Consider the following 25,742-nt stretch of genomic DNA (forward strand, 5'->3'; position numbering starts at 1 on the left):
TCTATTGTTTCACGTATGCTTTATCGACTCAGAACAGAAATATAATTGCGAATTCACGAATACATGTTTCGGGGTTCTTCGCGCCAACTTTATACAATCATTTCTTATTATTTTCTCGCTTAAAATAATTACTAACACATTTTTGAGCATTATTTTTATGTGGATTCACACTGCAATACTGCACACCACTTATAAACTTTGAAATTCGTTTCTATAACACATATTAAATAAATATTTTTTTAATTTTCTTCGCAGTGCGTACAAATAATTACGTATTTACCAAAGTGTGACGTCACGCCTACGCCATGACACCTGCGAGCTGTTTTGGCACAGTTAATAAATATTTTTCGGAAAATGGCTTTTATCTTCGTTAAATTTAAGTATATTACCGAAATATAGGGTTTTTCTTGTATAGTAAACGTATACACACATTATGGAAGAGGATTTCAAAATCTTTCGTCATGCCTATTATAATCCCATTGATAAAAAAAATTTCTATCGACAAGGATATACAAATATTTTACGTTTATCTACCGTTGTCCAGAATCTGTGAATTAAAATGGTGGATAGCATTTGTCACCTGTCATGTTTTAAGCGTCAAAGTGACACCTGACAATTCAAACAGAAACTCAAAGAATAGGTACAATTTTCTTTTTCGTCCTATTGCTTTGTCCTACAAAACCTAAGATTGAATTCTATTTAAATTATATATAACTCGACGTAACGATCCAACATTCCGACACTAAAATACATGTGGGAAAATGTAGTGTTCATCACAGTCCGATAGACGTCGGATATGATTGATCAAATGAAAGTAAATAATAAAAAAGTCTACGGATGTTAAGTGATATCTCCGCCGACTGCGCCCACAGTATCATTATGTGATTAGTTTAATTTATGAAATAAGAAGCTGTTGAAAATGTCTGGTGAGGGCGAGCGGGCTTCGCGGCCTAACTCCTTGTTGCTAGAAGCGCCGGCGCCCGAGCGAGAGCCCTTGCGATTCGATGTGAACCTGGTAGGAGCACCTCCCGAAGTTGAACAGCTCGTAAATAATATAAAACAAGTAGCAGAGGATTTTCTGTATCATTGGAAAACTTTTCCTATTGGTATGTGATTTTTTTATTTTATTTAAATATTTTGATACTATGTAAAATGTCATCAAACTATAGTACATGAAAAACATAAATTCAAAATAATATAACAAGAAACCATAAAATTCTAACATTCTCCCATTGCATGAGAGAATGCAATAAATTTCATGATTGAAGAATTTAGAAAGTTTGTCTTCCATAAAACTGATTAATTCACAACAACATAGAAATTAGTAAGCGCTATAGTTTTTAATTCATAGTTTCAATGAATACTAGTAACTGTATAAATATGAACATATAATATTAAAAATATTTTTCTAATTTTCAGTCCTGCCGCAATCTCGGTTCACTGGTCCAGGTAATCATCCATCAGACATCATCATCGCACCACCTTGTGATGAGATTGATGCTGCAGCACTCGACGCAGGCATTGAGCCCCATCCTCTGTCTCCGAAACAATTACATTCTATTAGGGAGAAAGGGTAGGCAAATATGTTTAAATTTATACCATAATTTTCTACTATGCTATAACATTAATATTAATTAATAAATAAGGGGCCCATTTTGTTTCCACTGCTGTCTTCATCCATAATGTCATAAAGCAATATTATTTCCAGTATAGAATAATGACAGTTGTTGTGCCTTCACTTTCCCAAACAGCAAACAATACTGCTAGAAGACATCATGGTAACAAACACCCTTGGGACATACAAGCTTAGGCAATAAGTGTAGATCAAGTGAAAATTATAAAAATAAATAGAATCATTTCATTCTCCATCAATTTACACCTGTCATTATTTGTTCAATAAGTTAAGTATGCACAAAATCATTATAACAATTAATAATTATTTATTCTACAAACTTTCATAATGCTCTCATGACTGACTGACCGACCGACCGACTGTATTTGTTGTATTCACAGGCATAACTCATTAGTAGTAGTAGTACTAGTTTATCCTAAAATAAGTATGCACATACCCAGGATAAACTAGTTTCGCAATCAAGCTTTTTTAGAACATATTTTGTACACTATAGTATATAAAAGCAATTCTAAAAACCAAAAAAGTGATAAATGCAGAAAAAATTCAATGTGTTAATGTTAAGTGATTTCATTTAGTGATATTTAATCATTTAGTGCAAATTATCATTATTCAGTATATATGCGATTTAGTAGTATGTATTATAATCATGTAGTATATAAGTAATTTTCTTGTTAAAAGCTATCACAAGGATATATTTATGCAGAAGAAGTTAAATACTAAGCAATTGGAATCAATACGTGAATGGGGGTATGTCGCGTGTATATGTGTAGTTTATTTCTGTGTATTATATTTTATGTAGGTGGCAATATTGTGAGGTTATTAAATATAATAGTCAAGTTATAGATTGTTCTTTCTAGCCTTGATAGTAATAAAAGAACAGACTTGCACTTAGTGATCCATAGACAATTTTAATTCCCAAAAAAATTGAATAGGCACAAATGATAATAATTCAAAGTCCAAATATGTATATATAAACATGATGGTCATCTAAAATTCTATATTTTTATTGAATTTGAGTTACTAGACGTAACTACGTGATGTGACGTGTTTGCCAATTATTGGTTAAATTCGGCCGTGGCGTGTAGTTTCGGTGTCTCGTAGTGCGATTTAAAAAGAAAGAATATTTTTCGTACGCTACGCTGCCGCGAGGTGCGGACCTTAAATGATTTTACTAACTATTCTCAGTAAAACTGACACAAACAAAAACCAATGTAAATCATATTAATTTTGTATGCTATAGATATTTGTTTTTAATAACAGTAATGCAATTCTGTCTATTAACTATTTGCCCTCCCTTTAAGAGAGTTAATATAAAACATGACAAAACAAAAAGAACTTTACACTTTACAATAAGTACATTTATTTAACTCAAATATGTACACTTTTGAATACAACCCAATCTATTTATAATTGCCACCTACATTCATACATAACATATATTTAGCATGCTCCCATTTAGAACCATACATTTCATGTAGCATATAAGATATTTATTATCATGTCATCTTCGCTGTCTATCTGTGTGTGATATTGTTAAATTTAGTTTCTGTGTGAAACAATTCTCGAAATAAATACTATTTTAGTATTATTTATGAGACAATATAAAAGGTACTAGACATCTATCTGTAGAAAATAATCTCAATAAAATATAATGTATTTTATATTAATGGAGTTGTTTTTATTATACGATGAAATTGTAAAAAAAAAAATAGTCAAGTTATAGATTGTTCTTTCTAGCTTTGATAGTAATAAAAGAACAGACATGCACTTGGTGATCCATAGACAATTTTAATTCCCAAGAAAATTGAATAGGCACCAATGATAATAATTCATAGACTAAATATTAATAGACAAACACAAATATTTTTATATTTATTTCTTTATCAATAATACTTTCCTTAACCCATTGACCACCGTAAGCCCCGATCGGGGCGCGACACAATAGATTTTCTATTGTGTCTGTGATTCCGAGGACTGATGGATTAAAAAAAAATCCATTTTTTTCTGTGACTTTAATTTCTTTTTACATACATTAAATATCTCTTATTGTTTCTCTTACCTTCAGTCTTAAGCATATTTGAAATGAACATCAAAAAAGGAGGATGTTCACCTTCAACTATATATTTTTGTTATACCAGTTCGCTAATTTCTATTAATGCAAAACCGACCACCTTGTCTTCAGGGAATTCGAAGTACCATCCCGGCATTTCCCGGGCCAGACTCACGTGTGGCGTGTAGCCGGTTGGCTACAACGTGGCAGAGTGCGTGCTAGAGAGGATCTCTACTGTCATGTAGCGAGGGCTGTAGCATTGATAGTGGTGGTAGCAAGGGACAGGCTGGTGCGGGACGAGCGGCTGTCTGTTATAGCGGGGTTGAAAGCTCTGCTGAAAGGGTTGCATAGGTATGTGTTTATGAAGATTGCATACTCCTAAAATCAAACATATTTGTAAGGTTTTTGGAGTATGCAACTAATACGAGAGCAAGATTTTTTTTATTTTTTGTGAAATCTTTGTTTTCATTGATTACAGGCTTTTGGATCTAATCATCGGTATGCCATGGCTAGAAGCTCGCGATCTGGATAAGAAAATAAGGGAGGAACGCTCGCGTTATTTGGTTGCGGAGTTGATATGCAAGGTAGGTGATAAATTCAATTCAAATTAGTTTAAAGTTGTATAAAATATTACTATAGAATAATAGAACATTTTTTTTTGGTTGATAACAAAAAAAATTCAAAAAAAAATTGGTTGTCTGTAAAGTCGGTTTACTGACGATAGTTGAACGTGACAACGGCCGATTGTGCTTCTTTGTCGCTCGTTCCGCGCTCTCGCTCGCACTTCAAGCCTTACATGGATGATGGAACGCCTCAGATGAGTCAGAGCGAGGTAACGCCGCATGAGTCATGTTTTTTCGTGCGTGCAGCCGGCTTTATCGAATTATTAGACGTTGTCACGTCAAAAAACACTAACATTTTTTTTTACAGCCGGAAAACCGCGAGGATATATCGGCGCTCGCCGCGTGGGTGTCCCGTGCGATGCGTCGCGCCGCGTCCGAGAAGGCGGACGCGCGGGACCCGCCGCGCGCCGCGCCGCGCGTGCCGCACGCCTACACCACGCCGCAGCGGACACAGGTGCGCGTGTGCGTGTGTGTGTGTGTGTGTGAGTGTGTGTATGTGTGTGTGTGTGTATTATATTAATACAAAAACTTGACCTAGAACTTCGTTAAGAACATGGTAATAAGGTCAAGTAATATTTTGGTCAATTTTTTTGCATTCAAATTTTATTCGACACCGTCACAGAATACATAATAGTAGCTAAACGCTACAGAACGAACACTCTCCGCCTCCCGCCAAAATAAAACTCTTACTGAGGTAAGGGAGGTGCGGGGTGAGCCCCGCACGATCAGTCTAAAAATGGTCCACATTTTTCTACAGGGACGATACGCAACGAAGATTGACAACATTAATCAAATTGACTTAAAGTAATTTTATTATTTTGGATTTGTGATTATCGTTTTTCGTAGAAAATGGTTAGATATTGTGCTATTTACGGATGTATTTCATCAGAAAAACGCGATTTTTTTTTTACGCTAGTCAAAAATGTGCCAACCTAAAGTGTTAACACACACATTTGCAGTCTCTACAGTGTGACTGTCAAAACGATAATTTTGTATGGAGTGTCCGGGGTGTGTTAAAATTATAAAGAGGAAAACTTTGTAATTATGTGTGTATGTATTGTTTTCACGCATAAACCTCTTAACCGATTTTGATGAAATTTGGCACAGACAATCTTTAGAGCCTAAGAAAGAACATAGGCTACCTTTTATAGCGAAATATGTACCACGGGCGAAGCCGGGGCGGACCGCTAGTATATTATATTAATACAAAAATTGACCTAGAACTTCGTTAAGAACATGGTAAGGTAAGATATTTTGGTCAAATTTTTTGCATGCAAATTTAATTCGACACCATGTCAAATATGTACTTTAAATTTTAATTTTTTAAAGTAAAAGATTAAGAAAACGCTGTGAGAAAACGTAACGGCATTTTTTTTATGCAAGTTAATTAATTCAGTCAATTTCTGTATAACTTAACCACCAAAGAGACACGAAACTTATATTTCCGATCAATAACTGAATTATCGTTGCTAGGTGGATTTAAGGCTGTACAGACGCGAGCTGCTGCGCCGCGCCGCGCCCGCGCTGCAGGCGATACTGGAGCGAGAGTCGCGCGGCTGGTTCCTGCACTTTAGGGAGAAACGCGCCGCGCACTTAGCCAGCCAGAAAGTGCCGTTGAAAGATATAGAAGAGGTATTTTTGTATTTAAGTCAAAATCGTTTAACACGCTTTTTTCGTTTATCTTCACATGTGTGTTTATACTGTAGAATATGTAATTGACATGTTTGTATGTAACCGACAGCTTTAAACTCGATTTAAATCTACTTCAAACAGAGATTTTATACAAATTTTTTGTACTTACATTTATCAAGCGTCACCGATGCTTACAATAATTGCATGAGATTAAATTCATGAAATTATTTTGTTTCGTGTGTGTGTTTTTTTACTATTAATTTATTTTAGATTTCGAAATTTATTTATTTATTTATCCTTTATTGCTCTTAGATAACTTAAATATGAACTTAATTTAATTATAAATTAAAACAAATGGCGGTCTTATCGCTAAATAGCGATTGCTTCCAGACAACCGGAGTACGGAAGGAAATTAGTTAGACGAGAGGAAATGTTGATGTAAGAAAAAATAATATTTTGTGTGATTTTTTGTATAATATCTGGTGTTATTACAGGAGGTGTCCACAGCCGCTATGCGCGAGTACGTGTCGCGCGTGTGCGCCGCGGTGACGTCGAGCGCTCAGCTCGCGGCGCTCGGGCCCGACGTGCCCGACCTGCTCGCTGACCAGCTGCGCGCGTATGCTGCGCTTACCAGGTACGTAAAGGATAGGTTAGAGAAGAAAAAATAAAGCGTGTGTGCACATGTATCAGAAGTGAAACTTCTTTGACAAGATTCAAAGATATCATAATCGTCGTCTTATTCACGTGATGGTATTGTCATGACGCGACCTTTTACTCGCAACCACAGAATACATAATAGTAGCTAAACGCTACAGAACGGACTCTCTGCCTCCCGCCAAAATTAAACACTTACCTTACCCCGCACGATCGTGCTATAAATGGGCCGCATTTTTCTGCAAGGACGATACGCAACGAAGATTGACAACATTAATCAAATTGACTTAAAGTAATTTTATTATTTTGTATTTGTGATTATCGTTTTTCGTAGAAAATGGTTAGATATTGTGCTGTTTATGGATGTATTTCATCAGAAAAACGCGAATTTTTTTATTACGCTAGTCACAAATGTGCCAACCATAAAGCGTTAACACACACATTTGCAGTCTCTACAGTGTGACTGTCAAAACGATAATTTTGTATGGAGTGTCCGGGGTGTGTCTAAACGCGCCTAAATAAGTTTCACTTTAAAAGAAACCGCTATGAATTCAGAGATTCCGTCGTATTTTAGAACATTTGGTTAAAACAACGGACACGCGTCGTTATATTTTGTATAAAGCAATTAAAATATATTTTTATTTTTCGCTCGCACCGGGGAAGGTACCACACCCTCACAGAATATCGGCGCCATAGTGACAGTTTACTGTCGCGTTCCGTACGGTGAGTGAGGGGTCCGGAGGCCCACATCCCTTCCCATCCCCTACCCATCCTCTCCTTCCCTATCCTCATTCCCTCCCATCCTCGCCCCTTCTACCTAACTCCTTCCTTGTGGACAGCAACACATCCACTTCCCAGTGAAGTGGATGCTTATGGGCGGCGTGTATCGCTTAACACCAGGCGACGCGTCTGCTCGTTTGCTATCCAATAGCATAAAAAAAAAAAAAAAAAATATTATTCATCAGAGCGGAAGAGGGCGTTCGCCGGAAGCTCGAAGCGGGCCTAGCAACCGCTGAAGCCCGCATACGCGCATCCCACCCGATCCTCTCACGAGCGGACGCGTGGCGAAGCGAGAAGCTGGCGATAGCTGCACAACGTCTGAGTAGTGAGCTGCGTTGGACCGCCATGGAGGACGCGGCCGCGGCCATGCAGGCGCACAAGCTGCACCAGCATCGCTACTTCCTGCTGCGGGACCTCACGTTCTTGAGGGACAGGGAGCCGCTGTTGATGAAGGTGTGTTTGAGATTTTCAATTTAGTTGTTGTAGCTATTGGTAAAGAAACTTCGAAAATGCGGGTAGTTGAAACAATTTTATAATTTGCAATTTTTTTATTAATTAATAATTCATAAATAAGAAGCACAAAAAAAGATTGTATGAAGTTGAAAAACAAACACTACGACTGGCTCAATAAATATAATTAGAATTTATAACGTATTGCGCAGGAGCTGCGCGCGGCGAAGACGCCGACGAACGAGTTCCGGTTCGCGACGCGCATCTGGCTGGCGCGCAACTGGGCGGTGGTGCGGCACTTCCGGGGGCGCGCCGAGCGCATCCCCACCGTGGTGACCCCGCGCCCCACCAACATCGTGACCCCGCGCTCCGACCCCTCGCAGCCCGTGTTCCTCGCGCACCGCGACACGCTGCGCGCTGTCTGCACGCGCTGGCCGGCCTGGCGGCTGCTCACGCTGGCGCACAGGTCAGTGGTTATACGAAAAATTAAATTATCAACAAAAAATGACTCAAATTTAAAAAAAAAGTGTGTCTGCCGAGCACATGTGTCAGAAGTAAAACTTCTTTGGCAAGATTAAAAATAAATCGTCGCCTTACTCCATGACGTGACGATATAGAAATTTTCCTGGCTTATAAACATTTTCCTGACTTATACAAATTTTCCTTATCTATACAAATTTTCCTAGCTTATAGAAATTTTCCTTTCTTATAGAAATTTTCCCGACGTATGGAAATTTTCCTGACAGAAATTTTTCCTGACTTATCGTAATTTTCCCGACTTATGGATTTTTCCTGACGTATAGAAATTTTCCTGACATACAAATTTTCCTTATCTATATTATTTTGCGGCAAAGGGAAATTTTCCTCACGTAATTATACATATTTATGTTAATAGAAATTTTCCTGGCTTATAGAAGTTTTCCTTTCTTATAGAAATTTTCCAGCTTATAGAAATTTTCCCGACTTATGGATTTTTCCTGGCGTATAGAAATTTTCCTGACGTATAGAAATTTTCCTCTCTTATGGAAATTTTCCTGACAGAAATTTTTCCTGACTTATCGTAATTTTCCCGACTTATGGATTTTTCCTGACGTATAGAAATTTTCCTGACTTATACAAATTTTCCTTATCTATACAAATTTTCCTAGCTTATAGAAATTTTCCTTATAGAAATTTTCCAGCTTATAGAAATTTTTCCGACTTATGGATTTTTCCTGGCGTATAGAAATTTTCCTGACGTTTAGAAATTTTCCTCTTATGGAAATTTTCCTGACATAAATTTTTCCTGACTTATCGTTATTTTCCCGACTTATGGATTTTTCCTGACGTATAGAAATTTTCCTGACTTATACAAATTTTCCTTATCTATATAATTATGCGGCAAAGGTAAATTTTCCTCACCTATAGACATTTTCCTTGTTTATAGAAATTTTCCTGCCTTATGGAAATTTTCCAGCTTATAGAAATTTTTCCGACTTATGGATTTTTCCTGGCGTATACAAATTTTCCTCACGTATAGAAATTTTCCTGTCTTATAGAAATTTTCCGGACTTATGGAAATTTTCCCGACGTATGGAAATTTTCCCGACTTATGGCGTATATTTTACTGGCGTATAAACATTTTCCTGACTTCTACAAATTTTCCTGGCTTATACAAATATTCCTCATGTATAGAAATTTTTCTTGTTTATAGAAATTTTCCTTGTTTATAGAAATTTTCCTTGTTTATAGAAATTTTCCAGCTTATAGAAATTTTCCCGACTTATGGATTTTTCCTGGCGTATAGAAATTTTCCTGACTTATAGAAATTTTCCTGACGTATAGAAATTTTCCTTTCTTATAGAAATTTTCCAGCTTATCGAAATTTTCCCGACTTATGGAAATTTTCCTGACTTATAGTAATTTTTCCTGACTTATCGTAATTTTTCTGTCAATCGAAATTTCCCTAACTATTGTTAAAATCATTTTTCTAATCTTCCTAAAATTGGAAATTTTTACGACTGATTAAAGTAAACCACCCACCTAATCCCACCCACATCCCGTACGCTATGCTCTCTATCCACAGGCCGCGCGTGCGCAGAATGGCTCAGTATCTGCATAGCTAGCGAACGTATAAACTCGCCCGGTCGTTGGGCGTGGTACCTACATATTTCGCAATAAAAGGTCGCCTATGTCCTTTCTCGGGTATCAAAATATCTCCATACCAAATTTCATGCAAATTGGTTCAGTAGTTTAGGCGTGATTGAGTAACAGACAGACAGACAGAGTAACTTTCGCATTTATAATATTAGTATGGATATCAACGTAAATTATATACAGAGTAATTATCACACAGAGCATGGTCGTGGACGTGGAACATCATGTTCCTTCTGGGCGTGGTGGTGCCGTGGTGTTCGCCGCTCTCCCTTCGCACATTACTCTGTGTCAAACCGTTCGTGCCTGACTTGGAATTATCGCAGGTATATTTTTTTGCACTTTATTATACTGCATAAAAATAAATACATACCTAAAATTAGAAAAAAAAAGACGGGTTGCACTCCGGGAGTGCCGGCAGAAGTGAAAACTTGATTATTAACGTTGAGCATGTTTGATATCCATCCGTCTTACGGTTTTTCGATCAGGTCACGTGTCCTGACGCGAGTTTAAGATTTTATACCCATTACAGAAAAAGTGCTCAACGCCGCTAAAGAAGTTTTCACTTCAAAAATTAAGAAGAATGCAATTACATACACTTCGCTCTTTCATTTGTCTGTATACTTTATCTTTTCAAACTTTTTAACTCTATTATTTTGTTGTAACAAATTTATTAATTCTTTCCTTCAGGTGAACGGAACTCTATTTCCAAAGAGGAGTAGTGAAACGCAAACGATGTGGTCTCGTCTGTTGCAACTGTGGCGATATGTGTCCAAGGAGCGGACGAGGTTCGAAACGGAACCAGATACAGGTGAGCGATGTATTATTTAGAGGATAGTTAAAGAAAATATCGGAAAATCTTAGTGAGTTTGATCTAGAAAGAAGAAATCTTTATTTGGCGAGACAATGTGACAGAAAATTGGTAATAAAAAAAAATACACTACATTTCTTTCTTTTTGTAGTAAATAAGTAGCTCTGACCAGTCTGTGATCAGAATTGGAGTTTAAACCGCCCATACTTCAATATTTTGTATACTTTTTTTTGTAATACGGATTTTACTTCTATGTCAATTTGACTGGACATAATCTACATTTCACTTCGCTCTTTGTTTTATTTCGTGAAATATATTTCCATGTCCGCTCATTTCTAACTCACTGTTCACTTATCACTAAATCCTTGTGTATGAAAGTTCTCCAAAAAAAGACGGGTTGCACTCCGGGAGTGTCGGCAGAAGTGAAAACTTGATTATTAACGTTGAGCATGTTTGATATCCATCCGTCTTACGCCTTTTCGATCAGTTCACGTGTCCTGACGCGAGTTTAAGATTTTACACCCATTACAGTAAAAGTGCTCAACGCCTCTAAAGAAGTTTTCACTTCAATAACCGTCTGTATCTATCAGGTCTGCTGGGCAAAGGGCTGAGCCGGCAAGCGCACCGCGTGTGGACGTACGGGCTGGTGGGCGGGCTGGGCTCCCTGGCGCTGCTGCTGCTGTTCCCGCTGGCCGCGCTGGCCGCCAGCGCGCTGTCGCTGGCCGCCGCGCTGAGCGTGCCGCTGTGGGCGCCGGCGCTGGCCGTGGCGCTGCACGCGGGCAACGCGCTGCTCTACGAGCTGGACGCGCCCAACCCGGGCAAGCTCAACAGGTGATCTACCCGTGAAACTGCATCAACAGGTGCTCTACCAGACCCGTGAAACTGAGTACGTTGGCAACGCTGGTGACCTTGAGTCGCCGCGTGTTAGAGCTGGACGCGCCCAGCCCGGGCAAGCTCAACAGGTGCCCTGCCGTTCTAAGGGCGTATGCAGAAAGAAAGCTGAAAACTTATAAGCGCTTACTGGAGCTTGACAACGCTGGTCCGTACTACACAACGGAAACAGACCAAGACAAATTGAAAAAAATCGTATTGAAGCTTGTCGGAACTTGTCGGCACCGTTCAGTGCTTATCAGTGCGCGTTCATACATTTTCCTGCACGGGTTACCAGCGCTGTGAAGCGCCGGTAAGTGCTTGTAAGTTTCCAGCTTTCTTTCTGCATACGCCCTTACGCTCTACCGCCCCGCCGCTGCGCTCAGCGTGCCACTGTGGGCCCGTGGGGGCTCTACATGTGCTCTACTGTCTTTTAATTAGCTCTATATCATATATCGGCTCTACAACGTTCCACCAATATGTCCTCTGCAATACTTTTATGTTAACTTTTTAGGGGGGCCTATTGGCTCATCAAGATTCACTAAATTGTGTCTATCGCTCTACCAATTGAAATATTAAGTACATTAAGTACATTATGGTTTCATGTGCAATAAAATAATATTTTTTGTTGAATTTACAGATGGTTCGTGTTATTCGAAGTGTTAATATGGCGTATCGCAATACTAGGAATACTCCAGCCGCTCCTTGCAATCGTAGTCGCGATTGTACTGTGTCCGCTTTCTGCGCTAATATTACTTGTCGGTAAGTTATATTATGTTAAATAGTAGTTCATATTAAGTTAATAGTATATGTTGTTATGTATATTATGTTTAATAGTAGTTCATATTAAGAAAAATGCATGAAGGGTTTTGGTAACAGACTTTTATTGATTTTTTTTGTTTCATACAAAAAATGTTGGGATATCCTTGGTTATTTTTATGTAATAGTTGGTGTGGGGTGATTATATAAAGGGTTACAGTTATCGTTTGAAAATTTTTGAAGTGGAACTTCTTTATCGGGGTTGGAAAAAATTTAGTGTAACATTTTTTCGTTACGCGTGACATTATTCCGTTAAGCGCCATCTTTTTCTTATCCCTACCACGCGTGATTCGACGTATTTCTGTAAAGTTGCATATAGTAAATTATTTTTTGAGAAATAAGGTCATAAAGAAGTTTCACTTCTTACGTGTGTACACTACTAGTACACGCACACATTTTTGACGTGACAACGTCTTATAATTCGATAGAGCCGGCTGCACGCATGACAAAACATGACTCATGCGGCGTTACCTCGCTCTGAGGCGTTCCATAGTGCAAGCGAGAGCGCGGAACGTCCGACACAGAAGCACAATCGGCCTTAAGACGTTGTCACGTTCAACTATCGTTCATCTATCGACTTAACAGACAACCAATTTTTTGAAGTGAAACTTCTTTATCGGGGTTGGACAAAAATTTAGTGTAACATTTTTGCGTTACGCCGTACGCGTGACATTTTTGCGTTACGCCGTATGCGTGACAGTTTTGTGTTACGCCATACTCGTGACATTTTTAAGGTCATAAAGAAGTTTCATTTCTTACGTGTGTACTCTAGTACACGCATACATTTTTTTTTTAAATAGGCGGCGTGGGTTGGTGGGCGTGCCGCGGCGTGTGGGAGCGCGTGGCGTGGCGCTGGGTGATCGTGCGCGCGGCCCGCGTGCCCGCGCACGACTCGGCGTTCGCGGCGCGCGTCGCCGGGCCCGGCCTGCACTGCCGCGCCAGCTATCAGATCACGTGAGTGGGGGAGCTAGGGGCGGGGCGTGTGGGGGGCTTGTAGGTGGGTGCGGGCGCGTGGGAGGGACTTGTAGCTAGTGCGGGGCGTGTGGGAGGAGCCTGTAGGTGGGTGCGGGCGTGTGGGGGAGCTTGTAACTTGGGGCAGGGCGTGTAGGGGGATTAAGTAGCTAGTGCAGGGCGTGTGGGAGGAGCTTGTAGCTACGCACGGGTCGTGTTGGGGAAGCTTTTAGCTGTAGCTGCTGAGTGTATGCGTTTTAATGAGTGCTGTGTTTGGAGTTCCGATGCACTTCCGTGTTTCGCATCAGATGGCGCAATCAGTAAGTGTTGTAGTGTTTATTCATGTTATAACACTTCATGTTATAACACAGAGTGCTAAAACCTTAAAAAAACACTATACACTGGTAATATATTAGAAATGTGCATAATATTAAATATAACATTAATTTTTTTAAGGTAGTTTTGATTTATTCCTTCCTTTCCGTCTATCAGTTACATCGTGAACCATACACAATTTTTGAAAACTCATAAAAATCACTTCTCAGTGCCGCGCAAGCGTTAGCAGCGGTGTGCGCGCGCGCAGAGAGCGAGCAGCTGAGCGTGTGGGCGGCGCAGTGGGAGGCGGCGGTTGAACGACCGCTGAGGGACTATCGGCATTTTGTGGATGCATGTTTTGGACCCTTTTCTGTGCAGATTGCGAAGGTAAATGCAGATAAACACATGTACATACATGCAAAAATATAGACACACAATGTAAAAACACTTGTAGTTTGCGATAAATAATGATTAAATGTGCAATTTTGAAATTTAATTACTTCATATCTGTTTATAGAATTAATCATAATTTTTTTTTCTGATTGTAACATCCTTACGCGTGGGTAATAGCTGCAGTAGAAATTTATTTTTTTGTTGGAAATACAGGCAGTTTGAGAAAGTTCGCTCACATATCCGATATATTTTATTTATATGTTATTATATATATATTTTTTTGTATTTTTTAACCTATTTTTGTTTGTTGGCAACCCAGACGGGCGCATACAAGCAGCTCGAAAAGGAGTGCAACGAGTTAGTAGCGTCTGGACGTGAAAAGCTCGCGGCTCGGAGACGAGATCTCGCGCTCGGGCTTAGTGATACAGCACGGGCGCGTTGTCGCATGCCGCCGCACGAGCTAAGGGTGAGCATAGAAGAACTAGCTGGGCTTCGGTCCTGTTGGTCTTGGCGTGATGATATATAGCCTATAGCACAGAATACATAACAGTAGCTAAACGCTACAGAACGGACACTCTCCGCCTCCCGCCAAAATTAAACACTTACCTCACCCCGCACGATCAGGCTAAAAATGGTCCATATTTTTCTGCAAGGACGATACGCAACGAAGATTGACAACATTAATCAAATTGACTTAAAGTAATGTTATTATTTTGGATTTGTGATTATCGTTTTTCGTTGATGGTTCGATGAGAGAATGGTTAGATATTGTGCTGTTTACGGATGTATTTCATCAGAAAAATGCCATTTTTTTACGCTAATCACAAATGTGCCAACCATAAAGCGTTAACACACACATTTGCAGTCTCTACAGTGTGACTGTCAAAACGATAATTTTGTATGGAGTGTCCGGGGTGTGCCTATAGCCTTCCTCGATAAATGGACTATCTAACACCGAAAGAATTTTTCAAATCGGACCAGTAGTTCCTGAGATTAGCGCGTTCAAACAAACAAACTCTTCAGCTTTATAATATTAGTATAGATAAATAGAAGAATAAAATAAATTTATTAGACATACCAAATTACCACCCCCACAAAAAAAAACAATAACGAAATGCACTCTTAATGGCTATAGTAGCTAATTTACGACTGGTTCGGAAAACAGTTTTTATTTCTTTATTAATAACAACATATGCTACAAATTGTAATCTTTCCATCATATAATATTTTAATTATTTTTCTTTTCGTTTCCAAAACGCAGTTTAAAAAAAAATTGGTTGTCTGTAAAGTCGGTTTACTGACGGTAGTTAAACGTGACAACGTCTTAAGGCCGATTGTGCTTCTTTGTCGCTCGTTCCGCGCTCTCGCTTGCACTTCAAGCCTTACATGGAACGCCTCAGAGCGAAGTAACGCCGCATGAGTCATGATTTTTCGTGCGTGCAGCCGGCTATATCGAATTATAAGACGTTGTCACGTCAAAAGTGCTACATTTTTGTATTTTTATTTGCAGAAAGCGATCCAAGCGTCCGCACAAGAGCTGGCCCGCCAGCTGGGCCCAGCAGCTCGCGCGGACGACTGGTGGGCGGCGCGCGGCCTCGAGCCGAACGACTGGCACGCGCTAGCCGCCAATACGCTCGCTGAGGTTATTTATTTTGAAGTTTGTTATTTTTGAAGTGAAAACTTCTTTAGCGGCGTTGAGCACTTTTTCTGATCGAAAAAGCGTAAGATGGATGGATATCAAACATGCTCAACGTTAATAATCAAGTTTTCACTTTTGCCGGCACTCCCGGAGTGCAACCCGTCTTTTTTTTTAGTTACTAGACACGTACGTATTCACACACACACGCACGTGCATAATAAGGCACGCATACGCATACACATTCTCACACGCACGCACGTGTATAATCACGCAAAAATATACATACACACACACATACTCATTCACACACGCGCGCACGTCATAATTACGCACGCACACATGCACGCGCCATTTAAGATTTTCTAACTTGAAGAAATCTTGCCAAGGTGCGGCAAAATGCTGCTTTCTCTCAAAATCCTGTCTCATGATCTTTTTTTTCTATTAGTTGAAAAATAATATAATACAGATTTGAATTGACACATTTTAATGCTGCAGAACTAAATAAAAATTTACCTTGTAATCTATACTAATATTATAAAGAGGAACCGCGCTGGACCGATTTTGATGAAATTTGGCACAGATAATCTTTAGACCCTGAGAAATAACATACCTTTTATTGCGAAATATGTATTACGGGCGAAGCCGGGGCGGACCGTTAGTGTTTCATAATTTCCAAAAAATATTGTGTTGCTATCCAGGTATTCGACGCAGAGATCCTAGTGCCGCTAGAGGAGGGCGAAGCCCGACTGCCTCTAGAAGCGGGTGGAGCGGTGGGCACGTGGGAGGCGCGCTGTGCGCGGGACCACGCGCCGCCCGACGTGCTCGCCGAGCGGGACGACTGGGGACTCGCTAGCGGTGAGACACAGCTTGTAGTGTGTTTAAATAAGCTACGGTGAGAGCACACTTTACGTATTAAATGCGTCGAACTAGACAAGGAGATCTTGTATACACAGTGAAAACATCGACTGAAAAAATTCTAAAATCGTTCATCTTTTTTTGAGTCCATATAAAACAGGTTTTCTGCTTTTCTTTCTTTTTTTTTTTAATTCGACGCTTTCGGCTCGCATATAATATCTACGTTGACGGGATTTGATGAACAAAACTTTTAATTTTTGAAGTGAAAACTTCTTTAACGGCGTTGAGCACTTTTTCTGTACTGGGTATAAAATCTTAAACTCGCGTCAGGACACGTGACCTGATCGAAAAAGCGTAAGACGGATGGATATCAAACATGCTCAACGTTAATAATCAAGTTTTCACTTCTGCCGGCACTCCCGGAGTGCAACCCGTCTTTTTTTAATTTTAAAATGTGTTGCGCGTGCGCAGGTCCATGGGGCATGTGCGCGGAGTGGGGCGGAGCGCCGCTGCCGCGTGTTGCAGCGCCGGCGCTGGACGCGGGCGCGTTCAGCCCGCGCGCGCCGCACTTGCCGCCCGTGCCGCACCCCGCCGCCGTCGCGCTCGTGCTGCACAACAGGTGACACACACACACACACGCCGCACCTGCCGCCCGTGCCGCACCCCGCCGCCGTCGCGCTCGTGCTGCACAACAGGTGACACACACACACACACGCCGCACCTGCCGCCCGTGCCGCACCCCGCCGCCGTCGCGCTCGTGCTGCACAACAGGTGACACACACACACACACGCCGCACCTGCCGCCCGTGCCGCACCCCGCCGCCGTCGCGCTCGTGCTGCACAACAGGTGACACACACACACACACGCCGCACCTGCCGCCCGTGCCGCACCCCGCCGCCGTCGCGCTCGTGCTGCACAACAGGTGACACACACACACACACGCCGCACCTGCCGCCCGTGCCGCACCCCGCCGCCGTCGCGCTCGTGCTGCACAACAGGTGACACACACACACACACGCCGCACCTGCCGCCCGTGCCGCACCCCGCCGCCGTCGCGCTCGTGCTGCACAACAGGTGACACACACACACACACGCCGCACCTGCCGCCCGTGCCGCACCCCGCCGCCGTCGCGCTCGTGCTGCACAACAGGTGACACACACACACACACGTACGAACGTGGCGATTGGACGTCGACAATTCCAACACACACACACGTGTAGATACACACTTGCGCGTGGAGACGTACGCAACTCTAAAGCCTACATACGTAATATTTTCAACACACACACGCGTAGATACACACTTGCGCGTGGAGACCTACACGACTCTAAAGTCTACATACATGATATGCATACGACTACACGAGACGATGCAGACAAGCCTTTCCACGCTCACAAATCTGACACTAAGAGTAACTCACACGTGCACACACACGACAGTAGATGTTTCAGACGCACACACAACACTTGCACGATCGAGTCGCATCTTACATGTGCCGACAAGTGACAAGCCAAGGTGAGCATTACGACCTCATTTCGATATATGAAGTATACGTAATGCTGTTTTTTTTTTTTCAAACTAGCAATGTGTGCAGATCTAAAAAATTATATGTAATTAAAAAAAGACGGGTTGCACTCCGGGAGTGCCGGCAGAAGTGAAAACTTGATTATTAACGTTGAGCATGTTTGATATTTTGGAATGGTATCCGTCTTACGCTTTTTCGATCAGGTCACGTGTCCTGACGCGAGTTTAAGATTTTATACCCATTACAGAAAAAGTGCTCAACGCCGCTAAAGAAGTTTTCACTTCAAAAATTGTAACTAAGTAAAATTTATCATTCCAGAGAGTCGGATAACCCCGTGCCATTGGAATCAGAATTGTGCGCGGAAATCCTGCGCAGCTTAGAAGACGCGCCTGATTGTGATGATAGGCGAGGTATATTTCAACAGTTATTAATATTAAAATTCATAAAAATAGTATGGTCTACACTTAATAAAACATGAATGCTTGTTTTCTGTTTAATTTCATTTGAATTTTCTGTATAGCTCTGTGAGGTAAAAAGCGTCTTAAGGTTTCCAGATACACATTGAAAGATTTTAGAAAAATTAGGTGTCTAAATAGATAGACTTATTTATTGAAGTGAAACCTCCTTAGGCGCGTTGAGAGTAAAATTTCAAGGTCCTGTTATGGAGTATTAAGGTGACGATCGTTGAATCTTGCCAAAGACGTTTCACTTCTGACATGTGTGCTCCTCACACACGTTATTGAAGTGAAACTTCTTTATCGGGGTTGGACAAAAATTTTGTGTAACATTTTTGCGTTACGCCGTACGCTTGACATTTTTGCGTTACGCCATACTCGTGACGTTTTTAAGGTCATAAAGAAGTTTCACTTCTTACGTGTGTACTCTAGTACACGCATACATTTTTTTTTCTATTTTGTAGATGGTGTAGAAAGATACCGTGGGGGTGGTAGTGAAGCAACCAGTGAAACTAGCGGTTCATCTTCCCCGGACGAAGAACGAGCCCCGCACGTTGAGGACACACCGGATTCCGCGTTATGCAGGTACAAACACACTAAAATAGGTTTGGAACTTTCGGATATGTTCCATTTGCCTATCTGTCGAGTAGAATGACAAATATTGTATGAAAATATACGTCGTAGTGATAAATGGCTTATGAGTGACTTAATCGGCAAATTATGTAATTAGCCCTATCACACTTATTTCAATATACATTCACAAATAGGATTCTTCTCTTAGGAAAATGAGAAAATTCTTTGTGATTGATAAACTCAAAAAATTCTTAACTGATATTGAAAATTTGTTCATCAGAATTTGCTAAAAAAAAATTTATCTTCGAACTTCAATTAGCGTTATTTTCTTCTTCTGTGTTCTTCGAACTTCTTTTAGCGTTATTTTTTCAAAATTGTCAAAGGTGTTTTATGGGATTGCAAATACTATTGTTTCAATAACGAGTATATATTATTTTATAAAATATTCCAGGATATCTCCCCTCGGTGAGCGAGCTGCGTGTCGTTGGACACTAACAGGTCGCGGTGTGAGATTACGAGCCGATCTCGCCAGCCCGGAGGATGTCACTCTTGATGCTGATCGACATGGGACCTCTGTATAAGGGGGGGGGGGAGAGTATAGGGGGATCCTGTTAGAGGGGGAGAAGTGTACGGGGGGATCCTGTTAGAGGGGGGAGAAGTGTATGGGGGATCCTGTTAGAGGGGGGAGAAGTATATGGGGGATCCTGTTAGAGGGGGGATCCTGTTAGAGGGGGGAGAAGTGTATGGGGGATCCTGTTAGAGGGAGGAGAAGTGTATGGGGAGATCCTGTTAGAGGGGGGAGAAGTGTATGGGGAGATCCTGTTAGAGGGGGGGAGAAGTGTATGGGGGGATCCTATTAGAGGGGGGAGAGTATAGGGGGATCCTGTTAGAGGGGGAGAAGTGTACGGGGGGATCCTGTTAGAGGGGGGAGAAGTGTATGGGGGATCCTGTTAGAGGGGGGAGAAGTATATGGGGGATCCTGTTAGAGGGGGGAGAAGTGTATGGGGGGATCCTGTTAGAGGGGGGAGAAGTGTATGGGGGATCCTGTTAGAGGGAGGAGAAGTGTATGGGGAGATCCTGTTAGAGGGGGGAGAAGTGTATGGGGAGATCCTGTTAGAGGGGGGAGAAGTGTATGGGGGGATCCTATTAGAGGGGGGAGAAGTGTATAGGGGGATCCTGTTAGAGGGGGGAGAAGTGTATGGGGGGATCCTGTTAGAGGGGGAGAAGTGTATAGGGGGATCCTGTTAGAGGGGGAGAAGTGTATGGGGGGATCCTGTTAGAGGGGGAGAAGTGTATAGGGGGATCCTGTTAGAGGGGGAGAAGTGTATGGGGGGGTCCTGTGAGAGGGGGGAGAAGTGTATAGGGGGATCCTGTTAAAGGGGGGAGAAGTGTATGGGGGGATCCTGTTAGAGGGGGAGAAGTGTATAGGGGGATCCTCTTAGAGGGGAGAGAAGTGTATATGGGGATCCTGTTAGAGGAGGGAGAAGAGTATAGGGGGATCCTGTTAGAGGGGGAGAAGTGTATGGGGGGATCCTGTTAGAGGGGGGAGAAGAGTATAGGGGGATCCTGTTAGAGGGGGGAGAAGTGTATAGGGGGATGCTATTAGCGTGTACAATTTTTAGGAGCTTAGTGTGTGAAAGGTCTATAACAATCGTGTCGCCTGCGGAATGTGGAAATTTTTTGAGCTATGAGGAAAAACAACGTTTGTAAGGTGTCTTGTGTCTCTTACAAAAGGGACAGGCTACAATCGTAATTACAGTCATCACATGTGGTATTTCATTAAAAGCGAAACAGGAAATGTGAGGTGAAAACATGCTTTCTGAAGTACATAATATAATACTATTTAAATATTCTGGCCTACAAATAGAAACATAGTACATTTAATAATAAAACAACATAAATTAACGCGATTGTTACATGTACCTTTAATGAAAACGAAAAAATGCAATAGATTAGTTTCGGTATAAAATATCTTTCAGATCTTTTACAACTCTGTAAAAGTAAAATGTTGGCTCAAAATTATTATAAGTCATCAACTTCTATACTTGTGTATAGATAATAATTACGAATGTAATAACGTAAATACTCGATCGAATCTCAAAATCGGCTTAGCATATGTAAAGAGAGTATATAATATAATAATATATTAGTTAGCACTGCTTAAGCAATTATTCTAAGGGGATATTACATTAAGCATAGGATTCTATTGCCGCTATTGTAGTGGTGGAATTGAAAATGTAATTGATTTTTCGTGGATTTGGGACTAAAATAAGAAGTTTTTCGTTTTCGACGATTCGTCTATTAAAATGATAAACTCGGATTTTATTAAACACAAAATGCGGGAAAACGCAACGTTATATAATTTCGCTCTATCGTAAATTGAATCAATTCTCAATTTCCGGCACAATGTTTCAACACATTTTTTCAATGATAATTTATTTTCACGGTATTATTTTACCAGTAAAATTAACTTACTTTAAAAGTACGTAAATAATGACAGAATTATTTTTAGCGTAAACTAGCGCATAATACAAAAAAAATAATTCGTATAAGTCTATCTCGTATAGAATAAGAGGAAAATGTATGGAAAACTTGTTATACCTCAGTAAGTGCACTTTAAACGATTCGTGCAAGCTTCGCGGAGTAAAAGTAAGACTAAAGGTGCTTTTCTACCAGTATTGTGTGAGGAATGTGCTTGTGAATAACCAATAGTATCACTTCAAACGCTTTATGGACTGCGCGGACGACGGACTTTTCCCCGTGGCGGATAAAAAAGTACGCTCCGCGATCAAAAACTCCGCCGCGGATTTACCGCGAACTCAACGCACACGGCGTGCAGGGAAAAGCATGCCATGGAAGCGAATATTGAGAGGTTACAACGGACTTAAATCCGCCGTGTGCGTTGTTTCGCCTAGTCACACGTGTTCTATTGTTTTCGGGGACTCCTTCATACTTTTGTCCGGTCCGCTGTCGCCTGTCCGCGGTTATTCGGAGGTCTTTTTGTACGCGGTACTTTTAATCCCTCGTTTGCTTTTCTTGGTACAGTTGTAAGTGATCTATTTTAGCGGACAAAAAAATCCGCAGACTAAAATCCCTCGTCTGCGCAGGCCATAAAACTTCAAACTAAATGAAGCGACATGATTGGTTCTTCACTAACACATTCCACGCTACACACTCGCACATTATTGGTGGAAAGCACCCTAAGCATTGATCCGACTCTGCATTTACCCTTGCGTATACGCAAGTGGGATTTTAGATCTTAGTGCCTAGACATTAGGGAGCTGTTTGCTGTGAAATTCAATTCAGAACAATTATAAAGATAATAATTCAAATAACTGATAATAATCCCCGATTCCATAATTTTAGTAACGTTTACCCTTACGTCAAATGATGTTTAAGAGTGAAAGAGACAAATAAATTAACAAACAACTATAAAATATAGCATAACTAATGCTAATGATTGCGCAAAATTATTAATTTGATTTCAATACTTTATCGACGTGTTAATTTTTAACGCGTTATTATTATTATTTTTTTTTACATGAAAAAGAAAGGATTTCAAAGATCTTATTTTGTTTAAGCACAATACATGATCATAATAAGTATTAAGATGCATTTTTTTAAGTATTCGAAATGAGATTCATAGTCTTAAATTTGTCACAAATTATATTTTTATATCGTTATTTATAATTTTCATTTTTATTGTGTAGCCTTCGATTATTTCATACACGTTTTACATACATATTCTACGCATGAGTCGAAATTCCGTTTTTTTTTTTTTTAATCATCAACCAATTTTCTCGTAGTACTTATAAGTAATCTATCCCCCAAAAAATAACTTTTCTGTGACGATCTTAAGTCAACAATTAACGAAATAACGAATTTACACTTTAGCTACTACATGTTTAAAGAGTGCCTACATTTTATTGCAATTATTTTAGTAGTGATTAGGTTAGAATCAACAATGGCCGGTTTTTCAACGTGCAAGTAACAGTTATTCCAATAATATAATGCCATCTCATATTTGTCTAAAGGAAAGAAAGAGACAGTAATTATATTATCAAGATATCCGTTACTTTATGCTTGAAAAATCCACCTCAATACATAATGTTGTATCAAAACAGTTAATACGTAATAATATTTTTACAGATATGTAGACATAGATTGTACAAGGATAAATTAAAATAAAACCGCAGAAAACCAATACCTAGATTAATTTTTCCGTATATAACAATAGATACACTTTCAAATCCAAATAGTTTAACCGTAACAGTTAGGAAATCATTATAATTTTCTTAATAACATTTTCAGGCATATTCATACAAATAATTAAGACCACAGAAATTCACTCTCTGCCTTTAAGTAGAATGTATAAAATTGTTAGAATAACGTAGTTCTAGTTCTAATTGCATGTCGTAAAACAATGGCAGATGGTTGTACTAAAAACTTTTTTATTGTTCTTCAATTAGATGTTTCTAATATTGATTAACAAACATAAGTACCTATATAGTTTTATGTAGCTATATATCGACACAGATCATACAGAAACTGTACGTAAAATCGAGTACAAGTAAGTATTGCGACTTTTTCTCTTTTTCTTAGAAGCACCCCTAGTCCCTAGAGACTATTAAATCTCTAGTAAATGATTAATTATCTATGCACCATTTGCCATTGTTATATTTGACGTTTGAACGCCTTATTCGGTCACTAGAAAGTAACGAGCACTTAGGTATATTGCGAGCCGCCCATATAGTAGTAGCACATCTGTATAGCACTGTTTAATTTGTGCACGTTCGAATAATACCTAGAATTAGGATAACAAATGTAACAAATTTTGAGAAATTTAACGAGTGACATTGGCGGGAAAAAGAGCGACATTTTTTTCATTTGTGTTGACTTTTTTTTGTTCATTCACTACATAAGTAGTTTTAGCATGAACTAGAATAGTTTTTTTATTATAAATAATTTATAACTCGTTGGAATTGTGTTTCTTATTTTTTATTAAACTGTAATCAACTTCTTCTCGAATTAATTTTGCCAATTTTCGAAAGGCAGCCTTATTCTAATTACTAATATTGTATTTTATTTTAAGCGTGAAAATATAGAATAAAAAATGTTTAAAAATAATGTAAGTATATTATGCTCTACGGACCTATTTTATGCAGCTGTAATTCAAACAAATCCAAAGAATGCGTGTTTTAAATAATAATATAATATATGAAATAATTTACAATCATTGTTGCAATATTTGACCATGACAAGCTTTAGTTAGGTTAAGTTAATATTTATTTATGTATATGCATTAATTTATAAGCATCATAAAATATATTTTATAGTTAGTAAAATAATTTAATTAATTGGCAGCTACAAATATTTAATAAATTGGAAACTGTAAGAGCGCTTTCAAATTTTCCGATACCGCTCACGGCACGGCGGCCGCACTGTTGCTGCACCGAGCATTTTGTATGAAAGAGAGGATCGTCGTCGTCCGTGCGCCATACATCCCATCGTGTCAATTATTGTCACATTTCCAATTTATTATAATATATCTTATATCGATAATTCTATAATACAATTTTGTGTTCAATTCTGCCAAATTTTTTTATTTCACTTTGTCTTAGAGAAAAGAAGCCTACCTACCAGTCGATAAGCCTTATATTTTTATCTAATGATCTAAATTTGAGGTTAAGTAAAAGGGCACTTTATTAAATTCATATTTTGTATTCAGTGCATTTATAATTTTTAATCTTATATAATTATAAAAATGAATCGCAAAATGTGTTGGTAAGCGCATAACTCGAGAACGGCTGAACCGATTTCGATAATTCTTTTTTTATTATATTCCTTGAAGTACGAGGATGGTTCTTATGTAGAGAAAACGTAAACATGTACCACGGGCGAAGCCGGGGCGGACCGCTAGTATTCGTATAAATAATGCATCAAACTATTGTTATTGTGAAATTTTTATGCTTTCATGAGTTTATAATAAGAATCTCGCATAATTTAAGTATTGTAATAATAAACGAAATAAATCTCATAAATGCTCATAATCATAAACCTGACTGTCATGTTTTATCAATATTATGTATACTTATGTTTTTTAAATGAATTCTTTTATTTTAGTTTTTACAGTTATGCATAACTTGACAAAATATATTGAATGATTGAAAGTGCAGTTGTTTTATTTGGCCTTATCCTTTAATCCTATTTATAAATACGATATATTCTAATCTTTCACGTAAAAACTACCATACGTGTACATATAGTTAAAATATAGTGGAATAGCTATTAGCGCGATTAGATTAGCCGTTAGCGTAAGGATGGATATAGGTGATATGATTGATTCTCTTTCACGAAAAGACTACCTACTTAGGACGAAGTTGAAATATCAAATAGGTAGTAACTTGATTTTGCCCGCGGGTGAAACCACATTCTAAAGACAGAAAAACAATTTTTATATAGTACTGGTACATGTAATAAGCCTCTTAAGGTTTTCTCTTATGTTAATTGTTAAGTACCATGTGCCTGTGTTCTTGCAGAATGAACAGCGCGGCGTTATAAGGGAGCCTTGTTCATAAT

General features: G+C 39.5%; 1 protein-coding gene across 2 annotated transcripts; it reads left to right on the forward strand.

Moving 5' to 3' along the window:
• The first annotated feature begins 608 nt into the window (after positions 1 to 608).
• Positions 609 to 24,661, forward strand: LOC149486316 (uncharacterized). 2 transcript variants are annotated; one of them, XM_089697688.1, is made up of 23 exons: positions 609 to 1,106; positions 1,420 to 1,573; positions 3,816 to 4,034; positions 4,162 to 4,267; positions 4,614 to 4,760; positions 5,780 to 5,938; positions 6,433 to 6,572; positions 7,558 to 7,825; positions 8,035 to 8,288; positions 10,158 to 10,281; positions 10,646 to 10,766; positions 11,357 to 11,597; positions 12,277 to 12,398; positions 13,256 to 13,409; positions 13,952 to 14,108; positions 14,434 to 14,580; positions 15,625 to 15,756; positions 16,452 to 16,608; positions 17,080 to 17,227; positions 18,454 to 18,545; positions 19,055 to 19,175; positions 19,615 to 19,758; positions 20,683 to 24,661. In XM_089697688.1, exons 1-22 carry the CDS (start codon positions 920 to 922, stop codon positions 19,742 to 19,744), a joined length of 3,480 nt encoding a protein of 1,159 aa, XP_089553814.1. In that variant the 5' UTR covers positions 609 to 919; the 3' UTR covers positions 19,745 to 19,758; positions 20,683 to 24,661. The 2 variants fall into 2 exon arrangements, with proteins under 2 accessions (XP_089553814.1, XP_089553813.1); XM_089697687.1 differs by lacking the exon at positions 20,683 to 24,661 and adding an exon at positions 20,326 to 20,381.
• The last annotated feature ends 1,081 nt before the right edge of the window (positions 24,662 to 25,742 follow it).

This window comes from Colias philodice, chromosome 8 (genome assembly GCF_061535455.1).
Source record: "Colias philodice isolate Cphi_HAF_F1 chromosome 8, ilColPhil1 Martin Lab GWU primary, whole genome shotgun sequence".
NCBI lineage: Eukaryota > Metazoa > Arthropoda > Insecta > Lepidoptera > Pieridae > Colias > Colias philodice.